General features: G+C 37.4%; 1 protein-coding gene across 1 annotated transcript in view; it reads left to right on the top strand.

The window, feature by feature from the left end:
* The window catches only part of CUNH5orf15 (chromosome unknown C5orf15 homolog), a 20,678-nt gene extending 2,295 nt beyond the window's left edge, over positions 1-18,383 (top strand). Inside the window, exons 2-3 of the mRNA XM_015492760.2 lie at positions 14,250-14,773; positions 16,939-18,383. Coding sequence (XP_015348246.1) covers positions 14,250-14,773; positions 16,939-17,070 — 656 coding nt within the window. The 3' untranslated portion in view covers positions 17,071-18,383. The remainder of the gene's footprint in view (positions 1-14,249; positions 14,774-16,938) is intronic.
* The last annotated feature ends 2,154 nt before the right edge of the window (positions 18,384-20,537 follow it).

The raw sequence follows: 20,537 nt of genomic DNA, 5'->3' as shown, positions 1-20,537 counted from the left end.
GAGAGAGAGAGAGAGAGAGAGAGAGAGAGAGAGAGAGAGAGAGAAAGAAAGAAAGAAAAGAAAGAAAAAAGAAAAAAGGTTGGGAACCAGGCTCAGGAGGCTGATGCAGGAGGATCACAAGTTCAAAGGCAGCCTTAGCAAAAGCGAGGCACTAAGCAACTCATAAAATACAAAATAGGGCTGGGGATGTGGCTCAGTCCTTGAGTTCAATCCCCAGTACCAAAAAAAAAAAAAAAAAAGATAAAAGATTATTTGTAAACTGTGGTCCCCTTCTCTGTATCTTGGGTTATCCAGGACAACACTGCCTCAATTTAATGGATTTGAGAGAGAAAGGATTTCTTCTTTGCAGACGTTACCTTGTAGATAAGATTGAGACTTAGTGGGGAAAAATCCACTAGTAAGAATTTAGAATGATTTAGCAGTATCTTGTTCAGTAGTCTCGATTTTCTTTCAGTCCAAGACACAGTCCTTTTCTTCCAAAGTCTTTTTTTTTTTTTTGAGTTTTCAGATGAAAAATAGTGTGAAAAAATGTTTTAAACCCTCTTATTGGAAGCATGGTACCCCGCCATGTGGGAGGCAGCAAGGGGCTTGCCCTGGCCCTCTTGAGCACCTTGTTAGAGGAAGTTATGCCAGTGGGGGGCGCCCTTAAAGAGAACTGTGGAACTCCTATCTTTTTTTCCCCTCTCTCTTTCCCTTCCCTGACATGAGGTAAATGGGCCTCCTCCACCACACCCCCTCCATGATGCTGTATAGATTTATTCCTTTGCCAATCCTGAACATCCAGCCATACATTTTACTACAGTGCTTTGGGTACATATTTCCTCAAAAACACTGAAGGTAGTACAATACATTGCCTTCCCAGAGTTGTTTGCAAGTCTGAGGGGAAGGACTGTGGTCATTGTGATCCATTTTCCCAAGGCCCTTTCATCATTAGTAAAATGTAAGGAGGATTTCCCTGGTTAATGTTGGTATTTCTGTTCCTAAAGTATTTGAGTAGCATAATTGTTTGGATCATTTGATTATCTTAGAACAAAATGACATTTAAATATCTGTATTTCCAGCTGGAATGATTAAGAAGTCTGTATAGCTAGGAAGTAGTTACAGAAATAGATTTTTTGGTTGAAAATCTTGTGTTGGGGGAGAGGGGCAAATGAGGGGGACTGTGAAGTATTAAGGTGTCCTTTTGTCTCTGTTTTTATTTCTTAGAGTACTTAAATATTGCTGTAACCATATTGAAGATTTTAGGGAATCTTTATCTTTTAAAATTGTCTTTATTTATACCTATTTTGAATGTTATAAATTCAGATTATTTCCTACTGAAAATAACTTTAATGAAAATGAACATATATGTTTTTTTTATAGAAGCTCCATTGCAGTAGTGTAGCATTTATAAAGTTTGGGGTAATGTAAGTATTTTTTTGCAAGCATGCCTTATGTGGAATAATGTCAATGTAATCACTCTTATAATAAAAAAATTTAAATCTAGAATGTGTTGGGTTTCAAATTTCAAATAAGCCTACAGAAAGTTACCATATTAGGTTTATTTAAATTTGTTTCATAGTAGATTTCTTAAAATTTCAGTGCTTGGTGTATTCTTGGAAGTGTGTAGGAATTCATAAGTTTTATGTTTTTGTTTTGATAAAATCTAAAAAAAAAAAATACTCATTTTGTATCACTGGATGACCAGCTTATGTTCAAGCCTTGCTGAGCTGTTTCAAAAGTGCCTGCTTTTCTACATTTGCTATCTTTGTTCCCTAATGATCACCTTAATTTAATCTGTAATACATTTATTTATTTTTTTAAATATTTATTTTTTTAAATTGTAGTTGGAAACAATACCTTTATTTTGTTTATTTATCTTTATGTGGTGCTGAGGTTTGAACCCATGGCCTTGCACATGCTAGGTGAGTGCTCTACCGCTGAGCCACAACCCCAGCCCCAATACATTTAATTTTTAATGCAAGTTTTCTTAAACCAGCATGTGAGTGAGTTCTCAGGGTCTTCTTCATTCTCAAGTTTGAAAAATGCCAATATGATTTTATTTTAAGTCATTTTTTTTAAAAAAAGAAAAAATTAAAGAAGAAAAATTTAAAAAGTCCTATTTTTAAAATGTTAAGTTTTAGCTAAAGAGGTAATACCAATTAGGAAAGGATAGAAATGGAAGATTTAGACACCTAGAGTAACGTGTATGTTTGTAGAAGCTAAGCAATTAAATCCGTAAAGCAGGAGTTGTCTCTGTTCTGAAAATTCTTAATAGCTAACTGGATCAACTTCTCTGATTTGAAGGAGAAGAGGTCAAGGAAGTTGATTTACTTTGGATCAAATGTATCAGATGAATTCTTAGTTATTTTCCTGTGTGGTATTTGTGTATTACTTTTAAGTTTTTATTTCTTGAACAATACACATTCTGCTCCTACTTGGTGCTAGGTATTGAAGTTACATCATTAGTAAGGGTAATATTAAAGGTATTTTTAGAGCAGGTAGTGTTTCCTGGGCTTTTCAGGAGCAGGGGTAGGTGTAGAGACACTACTTGGGATGCCATGTGTAGTTAGTTGGTGGTGAGAATTGGATGAAGAGCACATTCAATAAACATTAAATGCCTACTACTTGCTAAATAAGTGGTGGGGGTGGAACAGGTAGGGAGATTAGCAAGTGACACTGAGAGTGAGTTAACCAGGCCAGATCTTTTGCATTATTATATAGACTTTGGTTTTTGAGAGAAAGGGAGAGCCCCTGGAGGGTTTTTTAAGTAGAAGAATGACCTCATCCAATTTAAATTTTTACAGGCTATCTTGTTGAGTGTGGACAGCATGGGTTAGGGTGGAAGGAGCCAGATCAGTTAGGAAGCTATTGTAATAATCCAGGTGAGGCTTGGAGTAGACAGTAGCAGTGGACAGGTGAAAAGTCTTCAAATTTTAAAGGTATAGTAACAGATTGGATGTGAGGTGTTAAGAAAATGACAACTCCAGGGTTTTTGGATTGAATAAATAGAATGATGGAGTTCCATTATTTGAGATGGAGACTGTGGGTACAGCAAGGTGGTTTTTTTTTTTTTTAAATTTTTTGGAGTGGGGTTTAGATATTCATTTCTTTATTTTTTTTTTGAGAGAATTAGCGGTTGTAAGAAATAATTATAGAGATTTTCCATACCCTTTACTCGGTTTTCTGAAGTTGTAGCATCTTGCAAAACTGTAGTATAATATCACGTGCAGGATATTGACATTGATATAGTCAAGATTTCCATTGGCATTTCCAATCAAGGGTATTTCCATTGCCACTTGTTGCCCCTCTGAGGTCACCCCTGTTCCTTTCTGCTCCACCCTCTCCAGAACTTCTGGCAACCATAAATTTGTTTTCCATTTCCATAATGGTATCATTTTGGGAGTCTTATATAAATGTAATCATGTAGTATATAACCATTGGATTGGCTTTTTTCACTTACACAATTCTCTGGAGATTCATCTAGGTTGTAGTATGTGTCAATAGTTTGTTCCTTTTTATTGCTGATTAGTATTCCATAGTATGAATATATTATACTTTAATAATCCATCTGTTGAAGGATGTCTGGTTGTTTCCAGTTTCTGGCTATTATGAATAAAGCTGCTGTAAACATTTGTGTACTGATTTCTGTCTGAACATAAGTTTTCATTTTTCTGGAATAAATGCCTTCGAGTATAATTTTGAGTCATATGATAGTTATATATTTAGTTTTTTTTTTTTTAAAGAAACTGCCAGATTGTTTCCCAGAGCCTCTGTTCTATTTTATATTCACACCAGCAACATATGAGTGATCTGGTTTCTCTGCATCCTCACCTCTTTTGGTGGTGTTCTTATGTTTCATTTTAGCCATTCTGATAGAGGTGTAGTGATATCTCATTGTAGTTTTGATTTGCATTTTCCTAATGGCTTATTATATTTTTATATGCTTATTTGCCATCTGTGTATTCTCTTTTGTGAAATGTCTCTTAATGTCTTTTGGCTATTTTGGGACTGGATTGTTTTTTCTAACCCTAAATTTCAAAGATTGTCTCGTATTTTTTCTAAAGGATTCATAGTTTTATATTTCAATATGTGACTTATTTTTAGTTTTAATTTTTGGTGCTGAAGATTGAACTTGTCATACATATCAGGCAGGTGCCCTACCATGGAGTTATAGCCTTAGTCCTTTTTAAATTTTTTTTTTTTTTGTTTTAAGACAGGGTCTTACTAAGTTGTCCAGGCTAGCCTTGAACTTGCAGTCCTCCTGCCTCTACCTCAGGATACAACACTGTGCCCAGCTATTTTTAGTTAATTTTTGTATCTAAAATGGTAGATTACATTGATTGCTTTAATAATATTGAACCAGTCTTGCATCTCAAGAATAAACTTCATTATTCCTGGTCTATACTTTTAATTTTTGTATTCTGGTGGTGCTGGGATGAAACCTAGGGCCTATGTATGCTAAGTATGATCTCTACCATTGAGCTACAGCCCCAGATCTTTTAATTGATTTTTATTGTACTAGTCAGCTTCATGTTACTATAATGAAATACCTGAGACTATTAACTTATATAGAGTATGGTTTATTTGACTTATGATTCTGGAGGTTCCATTGGAAGATTGTGTGGTCTTATGGCTTTGGGTCACTGGTGAGGACTGTCATCATAGTGGAAATATATGGAGGGGCAAACATCAAACAGGAAGCAGGAAGAGGAAGAGGAAGAGTCAAGGGTCCAAAATTCTCCTTTGAGAGCATGCCCCCAATAACCTAAGGATCTTCCACAAGTCTTTACCTGTAGAGGTTCCACAGCTTCTTAATAGTACAACACTGGGACCCAAACCAAATCTTTAACACATGGGCCTTTGGGCACCATTCAACCTCCAAAATATAGCATTTATATTGCAGATTTTTATTTGCTAATATTTGTTAAGGATTTTTTCATGTATATTCACAAGAGATATCAATCTGTAGTTTCCTTTTTCCGTAAGGTGTTTGGTTTTGGTACCTAGCCAAATTCTTCTTTTATTAATATGTTTTGTCTTTCTTTTTTTGATTAGCTTTAAAAAATGAATTGAGGGGCTGGGGATGTGGCTCAAGCGGTGGCGCGCTTGCCTGGCATGCATGTGGCCTGGGTTCGATCCTCAGCACCACATACAAACAAAGATGTTGTGTCCGCCAAAAACTAAAAAATAAGTAAAAAATTAAAAAAAAAATGAATTGATAAGTATTTTTTTGCAGTCTCCTGCCTCAAGCTTCTGAATCATTGGGATTACAGGTGTCTGCCACCTAGCCAGCTTCTTCTTTTATTAATATGTTTTGTTTTTCTTTTTTTTTTTTTTTTTTTGGTTAGCTTTATAAAATGAATTGATAAGTATTTTTTTTTTTTTTTAATTCTCTGGAAGAGATTGTGTAGAATTGGTATTGATTCTTGTTTAAATGTGTGGTAGAAATTGATGAAACCATCTGGGCCTGGAGATTTATTTCTTAGGAGCTTTAAGTTAAGAATTCTATTTCCTTAATATTTATAGGGCTAATCAAATGATATATTTCATAGTAGGTGAATTGTGGTAGTTTGTGCTTTCCAAGAACTTTGTGTCATACAAGTTGTCATATTTATGTGTGTGGTGTAATTCATGATTATTTTTTATTTGATGTCTGTTGTATCTGACTTATATCCCTTGTTAATTTCTGATGTTGATAATTTATGTCTTTTTTCTCATTTTATTTTGTCTTTCTTGGTAGGGATTTGTCAGTTTTTCTAATCTTTATCTTTTCAAAGAACCAACTCTTTGTTTCATTGATTTTTAGTATTTTCCTGTTTTCAATTTTATATTATCTTTATTATTTGCTTTCTGGATTTTGAGTTTGTCTCTTCTTGGTTATTGAGATAGGAGCTTACATGATTGTTTTAAGACAGTCCCTCTTTTATATGCTTTTATTTTTTATATGCTTTTAGTGGTATAAATTTCCTTGTCATTGCTTTAGCTGTATCTCACATACCTTAACATGTTATATTTTCATTTGCATTCAGCTCAATGCTTTTTTTCCCCTTGAGACTTTCTCTTTGATTTATAAATTGCATAGAAGTATGTTGTTTAAGATAAGCATTGTGGTTTATGCCTGTAATCTCAACTACTGGGAAGGCTGATGCAGGTGGATCACAAATTTCAGGCCAGCCTTAGCAAGACCTTATCTCAAAAAAAAAGTGTGGGGAGCAAAATCATCTCTCATACCAAGAACCAGGAAGATGTCAAGGTATATGAAAAACACAAATCTGTAGATGCTAACACAGTTGTGGCTGTGGCTGAATGGCAGAGCCCTTGCCCTCATGAGTTCAATCTCCAGTACTGGCAGAAAAAAAAAAGTGTATTGTTTAGTTTCCAAATGTTTGAAAAATTTTTCTTTTTCTTTTCCTCCCTTCCTCTCTCCATCTCTTCCTAGTTGAACTGGGGACTGCTCTTCTACTGGTCGACATCCTCAGCCCTTTTAAATTTTGAGACAGAGTCTCAGTCAATTAATGAGACTCGCCTCAAATTTGCAATCTCCTGCCTCACGCTCCTGAGTCATTGGGATTACAGGTGTCTGCCACCTAGCCACCTCTCCAGCTTCTTCTTTTATTAAAATGTTTTGTCTTTCTTTTTTTTTTTTTTGTAATACTGGGGATTGAACTCAGGGCCATACACATGCTAAGCCCATGCTCTACCAACTGAGTTACATCCCTAGCCTCAGTATCTGGTTTAACCCTTTTTCTCCTCTCTTTCTGATCTAATACATGCTAGGTTTTTTCGTTTTTGCCCCTCAGGTCTTTGAGGTTCTGTTTGTTTTTCTATAGTCTGTTTCTACAGCCTGGATAATTTCTGTTATTCTTTCAGTTCACTGTTTTTTTTTTTTTTTCTCCTGACTGCCTTCATTCTGCTCTTAAATTCACCTCCTGAGCATCTTATTTATTCATTTGATTCTGGGGAGTGAATCTAGGAACAATCTGCCACTGAGCTACATCCCAGGCTTTATTGATTGATTGATTGATTGATTGAGATAGGTTCTTGTTAAGTTGTCTAGGCTGGCCTCTGATTTGGGATCCTCCTGCCTCAGCCTTCTGAGTAACAGGGATTACAGAGTGTACCACTGTGGCTAGCTCTGGTAGCATCTGTTGATTGTGTTTTTCATATAGCTTGACATCTTCCTGGTTCTTGGCATGACAGATAATTTTGGATTGAAACCTGGACTTTTTTGTACTATCCTATGGGACTTATTTAATCTTTCTCTTTCAGTTTTGTTTTTTTTTTTTTTTTTTTTTTNAACCTGTTAATTTGAATGTCAGACATCTGAGAGGAGATGTCAAGCAGGCATATGGGTCCAGAGTTCTGGCAGTTCACAAAAGTTCCCTTCTGATGGCTTCATTTTTCACTGAGAAGTTAGGAAGTGATGTCAGTTGAAAATGAGAGTAACAGAGAAGGTGTTGGAAATTTGATAGAGGAAAATGTGAATTGCATCCTAAGAGGGGAGGAGGGCAAATGGACCAGAAATACAGTATATAATATCTTTATATATCTTTAAACATAATCTGAATTTTTGGTTTTGAATTTCAAATGAAAACAGTAGCAAGGATGTATATTTATTTCCAGCCATGTTCAGCTGCTTGATGCCCTTGGTGAATTGTCGGAAAGCTTGATTTAATGAGGGGTAGATTTTGCCTCACCAAATGAATGAGTCAAAATGAGTAAGAGGGAAGGGAAGGGGCTGTGGATGTAGGGCAGGGATTGTAATGGCTGATCACAGAATTGAATCTTGGTTAAAAAAGCGAAGAGTATGTATTGGTGGGGTTTGGTGGAGGCCAAGGATGGGTGAAAAGTGTGAGGATCAGAGAGTAGTAGTCTTGATGGATTGAGAATACCAGGGGATGAGCTGAAAGGATAGGAGGCTGTGTCAGCAAGTAGAATGCATGAAATAGTTGATGGAAGAGTTGTGATAAGAGATAATGACCATGGGCAAGAGAGACTAATGTAAGGAGGGAGGGCTAGCTTATCAGAAGAGGGGAGGTTAAAGATGTTGAAATCAAGACAGGAGTACTTGTCTTGTATTAAACTTTAAGAGCCAGGAGCTGAAATCATTAAAAATTAGAGGACACAACCTGACAAAAGTGAGTGATAGCTGAAGATACGAGACTCACAGCTTGTGGAGCTTATGGAGGGAATGGTCTAATCTGTATGAGGCAGAATCTGTGGTACAAGGATGGTGGGAGAATAAATTATTAATTAAAAGGGTTGTAGGGCTAGTGTGTCTTTAAGGGACTGTTAGGTTTTAGTTATACCAAGAGAATGGAGGATGGAAGGAGAGATCTGCTGAGGATTGTGAATTCTAGAGTGCTCCATGGAGACTTTCTTTATAATCATTCCCCCAGGTATCAGCTTGTGTTCTTTAGACATAAATGAGTATCCAAAAAGTCAGATGTAGAATAACAATTGTTTTGAAAGTCATGGTTAATTACTTGGCTCTCAGTTATTTGAATTTTTAATTTTATTTAAAAACATGACTGGCTATACTTTGGGACAAAAGTTAAATGCATTATAGAAATAGTAATGTATAACCTGAACTTAACTAAGTTGAAGTGATGAATGTAAAAATTCTTTTTAGAAGTCCCTGTTTAATAGTTTTTGAATTGTGTACTCTGCAAGAGGTCCTATTTTTCTTTTCTTTCTTTTTTTAAATATATTTTTTAGTTGTAGATGGCACAATATCTTTATTTGTTTATTTTTATGTGGTGCTGGGAATTGAACCCAGGGTCTCACGCATGCAAGACAAGCGCTCTACCACTGAGCTACAGCCTCAGCCCCTATTTTTCTTTTCTTCTAGTAAACAATTTCAAGGAACCCAATAACTGAGAATGTTTTAAGAGAGTTTAATTTTTTATTTTCTTTCTTTATTTTTATTTTTGTAGCACGGGGGGTTGAATGTAGGGCATCACACATGCTAGGCAAGTACATGACCACTGAACTATATTCCCATCCCCCTTTTAAAGCTAGGCACCCCCCTCCCCCCCCCAAAAAAAAACCTACAAATAACCCAATCAATAAATGGGCCAAGGACATGAACAGACATTTCTCAGAAGATGACATATAATCAATCAACAAATATATGAAAAAAATGTTCATCATCTCTAGCAATTAGAGAAATGCAAATCAAAACTCCTCTAAGATATCATCTCACTCCAGTCAGAATGGCAGCTATTATGAAGACAAACAACAATAAGTGTTGGCAAGGATGTGGGGGGAAAAGGCACACTTGCTGGTGGGACTGCAAATTGGTGCAGCCAATATGGAAAGCAGTATGGAGATTTGTTGGAAAACTGGGAATGGAACCATCATTTGACCCAGCTATTCTCCTCGGTCTATACCCAAAGGTCTTAAAAACAGCATACTACAGGGACACAGCCACATCGATGTTTATAGCAGCACAATTCACAATAGCTAAACTGTGGAACCAACCTAGATGCCCTTCAATAGATGAATGGATTAAAAAAATGTGGCATATATACATAATGGAATATTACTCAGCAATAAAAGAGGATAAAATCATGGCATTCGCAGGTAAACGGATGGAGTTGGATAAGATAATGCTAAGTGATTAGCCAATCCCCAAAAAACAAATGCCAAATGTTTTCTCTGATATAAGGAGTCTGACTCATAGTGGAGTAGGGAGGGGGAGCATGGGAGGAAAAGATGAACTGTAGATAGGTTGAGGGGTGGGAGGGGAAGTGAAGGGGCAGGGGGTTAGCAATGATGGTGGAATGTGATGGACATCATTATCCAAAGTACATGTATGAAGACATGAATTGGTGTGAACATACTTTATATACAAACAGAGATATGAAAAATTGTGCTCTATATGTGTAATAAGAATTGTAGGGCTGGGGATGTGGCTCAAGCGGTAGCGCGCTCGCCTGGCATGCGTGCGGCCCAGGTTCGATCCTCAGCACCACATACAAACAAAGANCTCCTGCCTCACGCTCCTGAGTCATTGGGATTACAGGTGTCTGCCACCTAGCCACCTCTCCAGCTTCTTCTTTTATTAAAATGTTTTGTCTTTCTTTTTTTTTTTTTGTAACACTGCTGTGGCAGGGGTTGCTGCACACACATTACTGGTGTAGGGGTACAAATCTTGTTATTTACATTTGCTTGCTGTTGACACCTAAATAGTGGTGGTCTCCTTGTTTTTCTTGGGTGGGGGTAGGATTCTGGCTTCCCTCAGCGTCTGCACTGAATAATTGTGGGGGTGGCCTTGTTATTGTTTGATGATGGTTGAAATCTTGACTGTATATTCGTTTTCTTCTGGCACTGTTCCATTGGGGAGGGGAAGAGGGTACCTGTTATTCTTTCCTGATCTTTTGGCTAGAGAAAGTAGCCTCTTAGGGGACAATTCTGTCAGTACCTGTTTTAGTCAGCTTTTTTGCTGCTGTGACTAAAGGACCTGACCAGCACAATTAATAGAGGAGGAAGAGATTATTTGAGGGCTCACAGTTTCAGAGGTCTTGGTCCATAGAAGGCTGGCTCCATTTCTTGGGGCTCAATATGAGGCTGAACATCATGGTGGAGTGTGTGGCAGAGGGAAGAGGTTCACATTATGGTGATCAAGAAGCAGAGAGAGAGAGTCCATTCTCTAGATACAAAATACATACACCAAAGCCATTCTCCAGTTCCCACCCCCCTCTAGCCACAACCTACCCTTCAATTAATCCCATTAGGGATTAACTCATTGATTAGGCTAAAGCTATAACCCAATCATTTCTCCTCCCAACCTTCTTGCGTTGTCTCACAGATGAGCTTTTGGGGGACACCATATCTAAACCATAACAATACCTCTTCTTGTTTTCAGGTTGCTTGCTTCTTTATCTGCCAGTTTGGGATACATGAGATAAAAAGAAAATTCAGGACTGTGAGTCCACTTTTTCATCACTCTAACAAATACGAGATGTTGAGCTTATAAAAAGAAAAGATTTACTTTGAGTCACAGTTCTAGAAGTTTCACTTCATGATTGGTTGGCCCCATTGTTTTGGCTCTGTTGTGGCACATCATGGCAGGAGCTCATAGTAAAGCAAAACTGTATACCTCATGGCTGGGAAGCAAAGCTGAGGAGGAGCAAAGACTGGGGAGAAGGGAAGAGCGTGGCATCCATGATCCCCTTCAAGGGAGCTCCCAGTGATCTGACCTCCCAGTAGGTCCTACATCTTAAAGTTTCTACCACCTCTCAATACTGCCAAGCTGGGCACCAAGCCTTTAACATATGGACCTTTGGGGAACATTACAGATCCAAGCTATAGTACCGGGGAAGTCACTACCATGTCATTTCTTAGGTTCTGAGTCTTGTAACTGTCCTGCCTTGTTCTTTCCACCTTTCAGAGTCTTCTTACATTATATGTATATAATGTTCAAAGGTTTTAGTGGTTCTTAGTGGGAGAAATAGGGAAGAGTACATCTGTCTTCCTGTAAACCAGTGATAATCCATTTTGAACCTGTTAATTTGAATGTCAGACATCTGAGAGGAGATGTCAAGCAGGCATATGGGTCCAGAGTTCTGGCAGTTCACAAAAGTTCCCTTCTGATGGCTTCATTTTTCACTGAGAAGTTAGGAAGTGATGTCAGTTGAAAATGAGAGTAACAGAGAAGGTGTTGGAAATTTGATAGAGGAAAATGTGAATTGCATCCTAAGAGGGGAGGAGGGCAAATGGACCAGAAATACAGTATATAATATCTTTATATATCTTTAAACATAATCTGAATTTTTGGTTTTGAATTTCAAATGAAAACAGTAGCAAGGATGTATATTTATTTCCAGCCATGTTCAGCTGCTTGATGCCCTTGGTGAATTGTCGGAAAGCTTGATTTAATGAGGGGTAGATTTTGCCTCACCAAATGAATGAGTCAAAATGAGTAAGAGGGAAGGGAAGGGGCTGTGGATGTAGGGCAGGGATTGTAATGGCTGATCACAGAATTGAATCTTGGTTAAAAAAGCGAAGAGTATGTATTGGTGGGGTTTGGTGGAGGCCAAGGATGGGTGAAAAGTGTGAGGATCAGAGAGTAGTAGTCTTGATGGATTGAGAATACCAGGGGATGAGCTGAAAGGATAGGAGGCTGTGTCAGCAAGTAGAATGCATGAAATAGTTGATGGAAGAGTTGTGATAAGAGATAATGACCATGGGCAAGAGAGACTAATGTAAGGAGGGAGGGCTAGCTTATCAGAAGAGGGGAGGTTAAAGATGTTGTGTCTGCTGAAAAGTAAAAAAATAAATATTAAAAAAAATTTTAAAAAAAGAATTGTAATGCATTCCGCTGTCATGTATTTAAAAATTAAAATCAATAAAAAAAATAAAAATTTTATTTTTAGATAGGGTCTTGTTATGTTGCCCAGGCTAACCTTAAACTTTTCGATCTTCCTGCTTCAGCCTCCTGAGTAGCTGGGATTATAGGTCTGTGTCACCATGTCTGGCTACTATCATTTTATTTTTTTTACTTTTTTCAGTGCTGTTGATCCAATCCAGGACCTTGCACATACATACTAGGCAAATGCTCTATAACTGAGTTACATCCATCAGCCCTAATCTTTTTAAAATAATTTATTAAATTATTTTCTTGGGAGATACTATTCATCCTAGCTGAAACCAGCTACTTGAAATAGATATCAACTGTGTTAAGTAAACAAATATATTCACATAAAGGATTGTCTGTACATGCACACGTTTGTGAAAGGCCTAGTGTGGCTTGGTTTAATCTTATCCCCATAAAATATTTTATTTTAATTTGATAGGCTTTAAAATATTATCTAAATATATTTATATCCCACAAGCCTTTTTAAAAAAAAAAAAAAAAGCATAATAGGGCTGGGGATGTGGCTCAAGCGGTAGTGCGCTCACCTGGCATGCCTGCGGCCCTGGTTAGATCCTCAGCACCACTTACAAACAAAGTTGTTGTGTCCGCCAAAAACTAAAAAAAATAAATATTAAAATTCTCTCTCTCTCTCTCTCTCTTTAAAAAAAAAAAAAGCATAATAGATGTCCTCGAAGGTCTTCAACAAATTCTACATTCAGTTATGTATTAGAAACACTGGTTAATTTCAACAGGAATTCCTCAGTTGAATCTGCCTCTATTAATACTTCTTGTTATATAGTTACTTACATAAATAATTTTCTAAACCATGCTGAGTAGGTAGCACCATAGGGAACTGAGAATTGGTGTCTACTAGATATCATTTCCTATACCTAGATTGCCTCCTCCAGTCTTTGTAAATACTTTTTGTTTTCTTCTTCTTTTCATATGGGGATTGAATCCAGGGGTACTCTACTGAGCTACACTCTCAGGCCTTTTTTTATTTTTAGGTAGGGTTTTGCTGATTTGCTTAGGGCCTCACTAAATTGCTGAGGCTGACCTCAAACTTGGGATCCTTTTGCCTCAGCCCCCTGTGTCACTGGGATTGCAGGTGTGTGCCACTGCGCCAGGCTGTAAATATTTTTTTTTTTTGGTGTGTTTGTGAGGTGTTGAACATTGAACTCTGGGCCTCACACATACTAGGAAAGTGCTGTTATCACTGAGTTACAGATCCTGCCCCTTCCCCAGTCATTATCATAGTCTAACAAAGCTGTCACTGAGCTTTCAAGTTCCAGTTTCTAATTTTTGTCCTTTATGACTTTTCCCTTTCTTTCTTCTGTGGGTACTTTAAAAACTCTGAATGAGGGAGTCTTCCAGTTCAAGTGTCACTTAGGAATGCTGGACAGCTTGCTCGTATCTTCTCTTAAATTAGTTATATTACAAGTATTAAGTTTCCAAATTACATATCTTTTTTGTGACTTCTTGACCCATGATTAGCCAGCTCTCTGTTCTGGGGATAGGGTGGAGCCTGGACAAAGATTACTGAAGTCTAGCCTCTCCATGAACGGAAGCTAGCAGGAATGGGTAAGGGCTGTATGTGGACTTTTTCATCTGACCTAAAGTCAGATCCCACTGTTTTCTTTCAGTGGTGGGCTATGCCACAGTGGGTTCATTATGCTACTTAAATTGTTACTACCCAGCAAAGCAGTTGTTTTACCTGATGAATAATTAACTTAAAAGAAATATAACTGATTGCTGGCTATTGAGACTTAATAACTAGTTCTTGAGAGAAAGTTATAAGAATTTAGCAGAGGGTAATGCTTAATTAAAAATTGAACTAAATATTGCTTTTAGCTTGGTAGAGATGAGTTGGAGATTTCAAGGTAATGGCTTTCTTCCTTTATTTCAGCTCTTTCACTAACAGAATCACTGGACCAAACTGTACAAAGCTCACATATTTCTACTTCAAATATGAAAGCTGTAACACAAGAAAACCTGATCAAATCTTCTATTTCCCATATCAGTACCACTCTCCCTCCCGCAACCAGTACAGAGAAAAGTGGAAGAGCATCTACAGCCCCCCATCCCTCCCCTACCACTTCTCTGTCCCAAGAGGAAGCTGATAACAATGAAGATCCGAGCATGGAGGAGGAGGATCTTCTCTCATTGAATAGTTCTCCATCTACAGCCAAAGACACTATGGACAATGGAGATTATGTAGAACCAGACTATGACTGGACCACCAGCCCCAGGGATGAGTCTGATGAGACTTTAGAAGAAAACAGGGGTTACATGGAAATTGAACAGTCAGTGAAATCTTTTAAGGCCCCATCCTCAAATGTTGAAGAGGAAGACAGCCATTTCTTTTTTCATCTTATTTTTTTTGCTTTCTGTATTGCAATTGTTTATGTTACATATCACAATAAAAGGAAGGTAAGTTTGGGGGATTTTTCAGCCTCGTTGTGTATTATTAGCTCAGTTATATTTCTTATCAATTATATTTTAGTTTAAATTGGTAAAATATCAAGCTGTCTAATTGATTTGTAAATCTGTGGTGTATTTTAACAAACTACAGACAGAATACTTGTATGTGTTTCTTAAAAAAAAGGTGTCAAATTATTTCTTAATGAGTAAAACGCAAGGTCAATATTTTTTTGTTTGTTTTTTTCCTCTTCAGTACTAGGTATTGAACCCATGGGTGCCATATCACTGAGCCTTATCCCCAGTCCTTTTTATTTTTCATTTTGAGACAGGGTGTTTTTTTTTTTTTTTTTTTTGGTACTGGGGATTGAACCCAGGGGTGCTTAACCCTGGCCCCTTTAAAAATATTTTATTTAGAGACAGGGTCTTGCTAAGTTGCTTAGGGCCTAAGTTGCTGAGGCTGTCTTTGAATTTGTGAATCTCCTGCCTCAGCCTCTGAAGCTGCTGGGATTATAGGTGTGTGCTAAATGCCTGGCTGAAGTGGATCTTTTTTTTTTTTTTAAGAGAGAGAGAGAGAATTTTTTTAATATTTAATTTTTAGTTTTCGGTGGACACAACATCTTTGTTTGTTTGTGGTGCTGAGGCTCGAACCCAGGGCCGCACACATGCCAGGCGAGCGCACTACCGCTTGAGCCAAATCCCCAGCCCCTGAAATGGATCTTAATAAGTTACCACAGCTGGTCTCAAATTTGTGATTTTCCTGCCTCAGCTTCCTGAGTTGCTGTTGTAACATGTTACAAAAAAAATTTTTTTTTAAATTTTTATGTCGTCATTTAGCATTGATATCTCAGTTGTGAGTACTATGATTTTATAATCTTTTTTTTTTTTTTTAAATAGTACTCACACTGGCTCTAAAAGTATTTAATGTTTATTTTAGGAAATTCAGAAAACATGAGTTTAGAAAATAAAATATTATCCAAGGGTATTAACATTTTGGAATATTTCTGATCTATAAGTGTATATATAATTCATACATACATGTGTATAAATTTTAAATGAATTTTATATATTTTTTTATCTTGCTTTTTGCCTAACAAATCCTGACCATTTTCTATAATATTAATATTCTTTAAAAACATTGTTTGATAGCTGTATAATTGATTCAGCCATTTTCCTATTGGACATTTAGATGATTTCCAATTTTTGGTTCATAAATAATATTGTAACAAACATTTCTATGCTAAAACACTGGCTGGGTGATTTAATATAAGAGTGCATCTCTGTACCATACATAAAGGCTGAAGAGTTGAGCTTTTCAGAATACTCAAAGAGAGATCAAACACAGAATTTCCTTTTTAATACTAATGGTCAGGAAATCTCAGTTCTTGACTATTGCTTTTAATTCCTGGAAAGTCGTCTTCCTATTCTGAGCTTCATTTTCTTATCCAAGAAATGGCAAAATTGGGCCAGACAATTTCAAAATGCTTATAACTTTGAGAATCAGTTAATCTAATAATAGAAAGTAGCAAAGAAAGCCGATCGTGGTGGTAAATGCCTGTAATTCCAGTGGATTAGGAGGCTGAGGCAGGAGGATTAAAGCCAGCCTCAGCAAAAAAGTGAGGCGCTAAGCAACTCAGTGAGATCCTTCTCTAAATAAAATACAAAATAGGGCTGGGGATGTGGCTCAGTGGCCAAGTGCCCCAGAGTTTAATCTCTGGTTACCATCCCTACCCCACCCCCCGGCCCCCAAAAAAGAAAGAAAATAGCAAACAAACTAACCCTCAGGTTATTTGTCATTACTGACCTATCACTGGCTTTGAATTTGTAGATAGACAGATTTTTGAATGCTAGTGATATTGTACCCTAATGTTTGGTGTTGGACTATCTTCGTTATAACTCCTAATAGACTTGTGAAAAAGTAGGCTACTGGGCTCCATCTCAGCTCCTAATTCAGGCTAAAAATAGAGCCCCAGAATCAGAGTCACTCCTGTGTCCATTGACATCTGAGAAGCACTGTCTGACCTTGTTTATAAGATGAAAAAACAAAATAGCCTTTTTTATTGTTGATATTTTAGTTTTGGGAACTGAAGAGAGATTTCACTTGTTATAAAAACTTTTACTATATCTTTTTTTTTTTTTTCTTTTGTACATCTAATTAATTTTCTTTTTTATTCCAGATTTTCCTCCTAGTTCAAAGCAGGAAATGGCGTGATGGCCTTTGTTCCAAAACAGTGGAATATCATCGTCTAGACCAGAACGTTAATGAGGCCATGCCTTCTCTGAAGATTACCAATGATTATATTTTTTAAAGCACTGAGTTTGCTCATTATAGAATTTTATTTGCTTGACTTTTTATATGATATTGTGCAGTTGTTTGCCATAGGCAGTTGGTACTTAAATGAGAGGCGCATGTCTCTCTTTTGCCTTGGTGCTTTGGAAATTGAATGTCACAAACAGGGAGTATGTGATTTTTAAATCTACATTTTTAGAGCTGAATTAAATCAGGTGTTGTCTGAAATGTGAGTTAAGCATTACCTTACATTTACACTGGTAGTTTTTGTTATTTTCCATTCATTGTACTTGTTCTGGAAGTAATGCTACTTTTAAAGATCCCAGACTTGTAACTAAATTCTAACATAGTTAGTACTATTGACTTAGAGTCATTCTCTGCCATCCAGGTACTATTTTTTAAAGACACATTACTTTGCGGTCCCAAGCCAAAATATGCAAGGGTATTTGTAATAGTACTTTGCATTCAAGTAACACACTTTTTTCTCTACAGAAAATTGCTTTGTGTATTTTAGGCAATTAAAATACAGTTTAAGATAATGAGACTGCTCAATCCCACTACAGTTTTACGTAGCATATTAAATGTGTCTAAAAATTCTGGCAGAAGAGACTGAATTTTCAGTGATTGTAGATAAAATATTATATAGATATCATTTTTTGGTTTGAATTATTGAATTAAATTACAGGTAGAAATTGGTAAAATGTTAAATAGACGAAGAATTACTTTTAGTTAGCAGTTGATTGAACCACAGGTTCCTCAAAAATTTCAAGCAGTGGGCAGAGTTTAAAATTATATCATTTGTTCATTTTGGTTTTTATTGTATAGTAAGTTTGAATAAATTTTAGGGCCCATTGTCACTTAAATAAGACTGTATCTCAGTCTTTCAAATTAAAATTATGCCTGAATGAAATTATTTGTAATTATTTGAAATTATTTCTTGTTTGTTTATTTTTTATAGCAACTGGAAGTTATTTACTGTATTTCCTTTGAGTCTGTCTTTCTATCACAAAGAATTGATCAGTATGTAAATAAGTGATTTGAACCATGTTTGACTTACAAGTGTCACTACAACTTTTCAGAAAGCATCACCTCTACTATGTGTTAAACAAGGCCCGGGCGAGCCACAGTCATGTGCTTTGTGTAGAGAGAGAAGAAGCAGCACCGTCCATCCTTCCTCTTGGCTGGACACTTGACTGCCCCAATGAGGAAAGGAAGCACAATAGAAATACACCCAAACTGTTGTATTGCAGTAGTTTTTTTCATATTTGAAATTGTATTATTTAATATTTTGAATAAGATTTTAAAAAATAAATCCAAGATATAATTCCATGATTTTATAATTGTGTTTCATTTTAGTAGTAATGTGGTGACAGAGGTCAGTGCTGTCTGGGAGAGGAAACAAACTTGATCCGCTTGCTATCATTCCCTCTTAGCTATAGAACTTTGTCTATAAGAACGCCACCTATATTTTAAATCCTTATTTAGCTCCAATTTCCAATAAAATTGAAACTGAAACAAAGTAGGATGGCAAAGGAAAGGACCTGCTCAATGTGCTCTTCCTAGCATCCTGGACTCCCTATTGTCTGGGATGGGAGCCTTTTCAACTTGGAGGCTCATCCCCCTTTAGTGGATCTAGATCTCCTAGGTACTTCCCAGTCTTTGTCACTCAAGTTCCAGTGCTGCCATCAAGCAGCATTTGACTTTTGGAGCTTCAGATTATACATTAATTAAAAATGTTATTGGAGTCACAGAGGCATCTGCTGGACAAAGGACTGAAGACCCACATTTGAACCTTACAGCATTTATGTATGTTATTCATGTGTGTATGATCTGCTCCCTTCTTCTGGATAGACCAGAAACTGTACTCAGTGTTGATACTGATGGCATAAGTCACCCTTTAGCTCCCATCTGTGTCTTAACTGAAAAGGAATGTATTGAAACTTGAAAGACAGAAATAGACATTTAGCATTTGTATAGGCTGGCATGCAGGCATGTCTCGATGAGGGTTTCTTTATTTTAGGTGTAAACTCAGGATGAGTGTAAGCTCTTTGGGGAGCATGTTGTTTGCCCCAGAGTCTCTTGAGAATAGGAAGTAGCTGTTGCTGTCTTCCTACCCCCAATTCAACACTGTGCCTGGCACTTTCTAAGATATTCAATGCAATGTTTGAGAAAGGAAGAAAAAGTAAGATAGCCCAACTCTGCAGAGGATCACATAGTATATAGTTTATGCTAACAAACTGGACACAACGGCTCTTAGGGCTTGAGAGCCAGGATGTAGCCTGATCAGTCATTATCTGCACATCCACATTTCTACTTGAAGCTGAAACCAACACTGGCTATGAGTTGTCACCCTTTCCCCCAAATACCAGGTCTTGGTTAGAGCAGTTGCTGCCTGTCGAGGTCAAGGTTGCTGCTGACACAGCTGCCAGGCCTTCTACCTCTCTCCGCCCCTGCTGTGTGTGTATGATGATTGCACTTCTGCCTTAGCTGGTTTGCTGCTCTAACAGTTGTCTCTCTCATGGGCTCTACCTGAAGCTGTTCCATTTTGTATTCTGAGGGCAAGATGTTTTCCAAGTCAACAGAAGAAAGCTACCCTGAGGTTTGAGGTCTATTTGGCCTGATCCAGCACAGCCTTGGCTGTAATTTTTACAGTAGGATTTTGTTCACCTGTGTTTTCACTTTGACATGAGGAAGGGAAGTTGCTTGGACAGATTCTAGAATGGAATGAGGACCATTTCTGACTCATATGTCAGGAGCCTGATCTCTCATGACGTTCTGTCTAGGCAGCTTAAGTAACTCAAGGGATTTGATTTTGGATAAGCAACAGCTTCTACTGAATGAGCTCTTAAGTTTATATCTCTTTCAGCTCCTTCTGAAAATAATCCTTGATTTGTTTTCTATCAGTAATGAAGCTCGAGATTTAAAAGCCCTTCCTTCCTACTTAGGAAGTCTTTATCTGTCACTCTAATATCTCTGCACTGAAACCTTCAACTGCCTAATTTCTCTGCTGGGAACTCCTTTACTTCCTGGATGTCCTCTCTTGCAGGCATGAGGGTTGGGTGTACTGACACCTGAGACCCTTCCATGGGAAGCAGTGTCTTGGAGCAGGTTAGAGCTGTGGTGGGCCCTAGAATCTCAGAGGTCAGGATTCCCATTCTGGGCCTGACCCCAAGGCTCAGAGTCTTCCCCAGGCCATTCTGTGGCCTCTAGAAAGAGGCCAAACATATTTCCTGCCATTTCCTTGGGAGTGAGGAAGGGTCAGGGTTCTCAAGGGATAACAAACATTTTGGGCCTTATTGGGGCTAAAGTTGGCTTGGCCCATGTTGCTTCTACTTGGTCTTTAGAAATAACAGACCTAGGGAGAAAAGCAGGGAAAGGATGGGTGTGGAGTAGGGCAGGGGCTGGATGACCTTGATTGAGCTTTTTGTTACTCAGTTCCTACTTTTAAAATTGGTGATTTATGACCTTCCAGGTCTGTTAGGGGGA

This window comes from Marmota marmota, unplaced genomic scaffold (assembly GCF_001458135.2).
Source record: "Marmota marmota marmota unplaced genomic scaffold, marMar, whole genome shotgun sequence".
NCBI lineage: Eukaryota > Metazoa > Chordata > Mammalia > Rodentia > Sciuridae > Marmota > Marmota marmota.
Note: the sequence above shows the minus strand (reverse complement) of the source record. Positions and strands in the feature narration are given on the sequence as shown.